The sequence below is a fragment of the Pteropus vampyrus genome, unplaced genomic scaffold, assembly GCF_000151845.1.
Source record: "Pteropus vampyrus isolate Shadow unplaced genomic scaffold, Pvam_2.0 Scaffold247, whole genome shotgun sequence".
In the NCBI taxonomy this organism is placed as follows: Eukaryota; Metazoa; Chordata; class Mammalia; order Chiroptera; family Pteropodidae; genus Pteropus; species Pteropus vampyrus.
Window position 1 is genome coordinate 930,430 of NW_011889028.1, and position 4,381 is coordinate 934,810.

Consider the following 4,381-nt stretch of genomic DNA (forward strand, 5'->3'; position numbering starts at 1 on the left):
TTAAGTGTTTTCAAATTTGGCAGGTAGAGCCCCAGAAGTGGAATTGCTGGGTCATATGGTAGTTCTCTGGTCTTAATTTTGTGAGGCCCCTCTGTATGGGTTTCCACGGAGGCTGCACCCAGTTACATTCCCACCAGCAGCGTGCGAGGGTCCCCTTTTCTCCATATCCTCATCAGCCCTTGGTATTTCTTACACAGTATTTTTTTTTAAAAAAAAGAATTTGAATTCCTGTCCATGTTTTAAGTTGGGAGGCCTGTCGTAGAATTTTTGCCGTAAAGTGCCTTTCGACCCGTTGGAAGCTCCAGCAGCACTGGGCAGCATTCCCTTGGGGCAGCTCTACGGGCCGAGCAGCAGCTGTCCCCTTAGACTCCCCTGTCCCCACCCCTCGCTGTCATCCTCACAGACTTGCCTAGTAGCAGTCTTGAAGCTTGCTTGCTTGGTGGGTCCATGAAGGCATTTGAGTTCCTTCCTAGAAGCTTGGCCCTCCTTTCCAGGGTGTCAGGATGGTCGCCGGGATGCCCCTCCTGGGGCCAGCATGATGGGAGGATGCCTGGGCAAGGCTGTCTGTGTCCCAGGGCTGGGGCTTGAGGGGTCAGAGGACCCTGGCTCTTGGTGCCCAGGTCTGGACCAGCTGTCCGCACCGACGTGACGGGCTAGCCTCTGAGCACCTCTTCCCTTCGGTCCTAGGGGATTTCGGACTGGCAACCAAAGTCGAATATGACGGGGAGCGGAAGAAGACCCTGTGCGGGACCCCGAATTACATAGCCCCTGAGGTGCTGAGCAAGAAGGGGCACAGCTTCGAGGTGGACGTGTGGTCCATCGGGTGCATCATGTAAGTTGGGGCTGTTTCAGGCACCGCCCGGCCTCAGCAGGTGACCTCATGGATGTGTCACCTGCCAACCCACCTGCCTGTGGAAAGGCCACTCTGGAGAGCAGAGTGCCCCAAACAAAGCCTAATTTCCATATTTTTCCTGTCACTGGCATGTCCTGTGGGCTTCCTGCAGCCTGGGCCAGTCTGGAAAGAGGGAGAGGAGGTCTCCCCAAACTTGCTCTGGCCCCTCATTACTCAAGATGTGGCCCGTAGGCCAGCAGCATTGTCACCTAGGAACCTGTTAGACATGAGGTCCTAAGACCCAGGCTGTTGGATCAGAACCTGGGTTTCAACACGACTGCTGGCTGATTCTTGTGTACAATAAGCTTTCACAACCGCTGATGTAGAAAGTAGCATCGGGTGGGAGGAATTGGAATTGGAGCTGGCGGCGGGAGGTGCCTGTGGCCTGTCTGGGTCAAGGCCATCAGAGGTGGGTGGTAGGCAGAGGCCCTTCTCAGCTCTCGCCTTTGTGGTGGTTGGCCTGGGTATGGAGAGTTAGGGTGAGTTGTGGCAGTGGCTTTCACACTTACTCCAGTGGACTTTTCATGTGGCAGCTTCAGGCTGTAGGTGCAGAACCGTCACACGTGGGCTGCCATCGCGAGAGCACGCCGCCCACCCGCTCTGACCTACCTTGTGCTGGCTGGCGGCCTCTGGGCCCGAGAGGGGTGCCGGCCCATGAGAACTCTGGTCTCAGGGCCTGTGTTCCCCTGGGGGCCCTCTCACCAGGGTCCTGGTTCTGGGGGCTGCTCAGTAGGCTTGGAGACTGTTCTCAGCGCCAGAGTGAGGGTCCAGAGGATGCCTGGCCTCCGTTCTGGCCCTTAGCTGATTCCTCCTGCGTCTGAGCCCAGTCCCACCTTGTGCTTACAGGTATACCTTGTTAGTGGGCAAACCACCTTTTGAGACGTCTTGCCTAAAAGAGACCTACCTCCGGATCAAGAAGAATGAGTACAGTATCCCTAAGGTGACTAAAGCACTTGTAGTTGAATTTTATTTTCTTTGTTTTTCCCTCCGAAAGCTGTTTCCTGAGCCCAGTTAGACCCTGGGGACAGAGACAGGTCAGCCGCACCCCTTGGGTGGCCGCACAGCTTTACAGTGTTTATGTCTGAACTGGCATGCAGAACTGGACACGTGTGCACAAAGGCCGTTCTTCCAGGGTGGGGAGAATTTGTAGATTCTCAAAGGTTGGGTAGATAACCCAAAAGATGTGTAGAAAACACACACACACACACGCACAAAGAAGGGCGTAGGAGGCAGAACTACCTCTATGCTGCTTAAGCTCCAGAAGTGGACTGTCTGGATTCCGGGGACAGGTGTCCCGGCCCTTCTGAACTGTAGCCCCATCTGTAACATGAGCCCTGTCTGTGGCTCCTCGCGGGTGCCTTGCGTGCGTTAAGCACTGAGTCATAGGCGCTGTGAACGCATGGCAGTGTGCGTTTTCACAACCCACAGCCTGAATGCATCGAGAGGCAGGGCCTGTTCCTACGGAAGCCTGGCTAACTGTCAGAGGAACGTGGCGTGGGGTGGTTCGTGGGTGCTGGAGCCACCTGCACGGTGTCGCATGGGCGCGGGCTGTAGTACCTGTCAGGCGCGCGCTTGGGCGCTCGGCCGCACCGTACCTCGGTTTCCTTGTCTGCAGGAGCTGTCAGGTCTCCACCCCTGAGGCGTTTCTGTGTGAGTTAACACACATGACATGCCTGGAGTTCCTTCCCATTGTGTAGTGAGTGCAGAGTTGAGGCTAGGCTCTTACGAGGCGTGTGGCTGTGCTGGGCTGTGTCCCGTGGAAACTCCTCACGAGGGCTCTAGGTGTGGTGCTGTGTCCCCATCTTACAGATGAAGATACAGAGGCCCTAGAAAGCCAGGTTCCTCGTCTCTGGGGCCTCAAAGCCTGTGTCTCACGTGCCACTCTGGTGGTGAGCAGCTTGAATTATGCAAGAGCAAGTTCAGGGGCAAAATGCCCTCACATCCATCTGGAGTTTCGGGAGGGAGGAAACACAGCCCTCCTCACAGCTGCGTAAAGCCGATAATGGGGAGTTTGGCGTTGTTCTCAGTCGCTGACGGGAGCACAGTTGAGACCGGGGACTGCGTGTGGAGCAGGGACCCGCAGTTCCTTTGTGGCGGTCTGCACTCGGTCCCCATTCCGTCCCGCTTATGGCTCTCTCGCCCTCTGCCCCAGTACGTCAACCCCGTGGCCGCCTCCCTCATCCAGAAGATGCTCCAGACGGACCCCGCTGCCCGCCCCACCATTCACGAGCTGCTGAACGAGGAGTTCTTCACTTCCGGCTACATCCCCGCCCGCCTGCCCATCACCTGCCTCACCGTCCCGCCCAGGTTTTCCCTCGCTCCCAGCAGTCTGGACCCCAGCAGCCGGAAGCCTCTCTCCGTCCTCAATAAAGGTAAAACGGGGCCTGGGCAACAGCAGGCCCCCAGGGAGGGCCTCGGCCTCAGCCGTGGGTGTGTGGCCCCCAGAGCCGGCTGTGCAGTGAGACAGGCCTTGGTCCTCCCGCGGCAAATGCCCTTCCCCTCGGCCTCTTGGGAAAGACAGACTTACCATGGCCAAACAGACCCGTCAGGCCCCAAAAGAGAGTGGACCATACGCCACACCTGGAAAATTCTTATCAGTTAAAAAAATTCTTAACACGCCTTTATGGTCCATTGAAAAAATGTGAAATTTTTCAAATACACAGAACATAGGGCAGCAGGCTCCCATGCACCTGCTGGACTCGGCCATTGTCAAGACTGTCCCGTTTGGTCGTCTCTCCTCTTCTGTTCCTTCTAAGTTCACCCCAGACGTCTTGCCATTTGACCCCTGTGAACCTCAGTGTGCGTCTCTTTAAAAGGATGGACGTTGTCTTTCAAGACCACGTGCCATCGATTAGGTTGTCATCGTTTCCAAGTCTCATAAGAGGACAGAATTAGGAAATACATAATTTGGGGGTGGGGGGACATTGAGTTTATGGTGATGTTTCCAATTCATGATTTTGAACATCTTATTTTGTTGTTATTTTAAACTTGTGAAAAGGTATGAGAATAGATACAAATCTGCTATATCCACTTTACCTAGATCCACAATTAACATTTTTTTTCCACATTTGCTTCAATTCATTCATTCATCCCTCCCTCCCTTCCTCCCTCTCTTCCTTTCTCCCTCCATTCCCTCCTCCCATCCCTCCTCCCTTCTTCCCTTTCTTCCTCCCTCCCAAACTATTTAAGAGTAAATTGTATACATCCCATCCTTTAAAATTTAATACCGCTGCATATATTTCCAAAAAACAAAGATTATTCTGCATAAGCACAGCACGGTGCACGGATGTCAGGCGCAGGGAGTTTACCACTGACACATCCTGTCCTTCAGCGATCTTCCGCTGTGACATTGCTCCTTTTGGTAATTTGAGTATCTGATTCAAATATAACGATAGGACTTTTACTTCTCTGATTTTACATTTGTATTTCTTTTAAACTGAAAACCTTATTTCCTTACATTAATATTCATGTTTTTCAGCATGTATAAAC

General features: G+C 53.7%; 1 protein-coding gene across 1 annotated transcript in view; it reads left to right on the forward strand.

The window, feature by feature from the left end:
• The window catches only part of PLK1 (polo like kinase 1), an 11,938-nt gene that overhangs the window by 2,235 nt on the left and 5,322 nt on the right, over window positions 1-4,381 (forward strand). Inside the window, exons 2-4 of the mRNA XM_023520094.1 lie at window positions 546-832; window positions 1,739-1,832; window positions 3,045-3,264. Of these exons, the coding sequence (XP_023375862.1) occupies window positions 546-832; window positions 1,739-1,832; window positions 3,045-3,264 (601 nt within the window). The remainder of the gene's footprint in view (window positions 1-545; window positions 833-1,738; window positions 1,833-3,044; window positions 3,265-4,381) is intronic.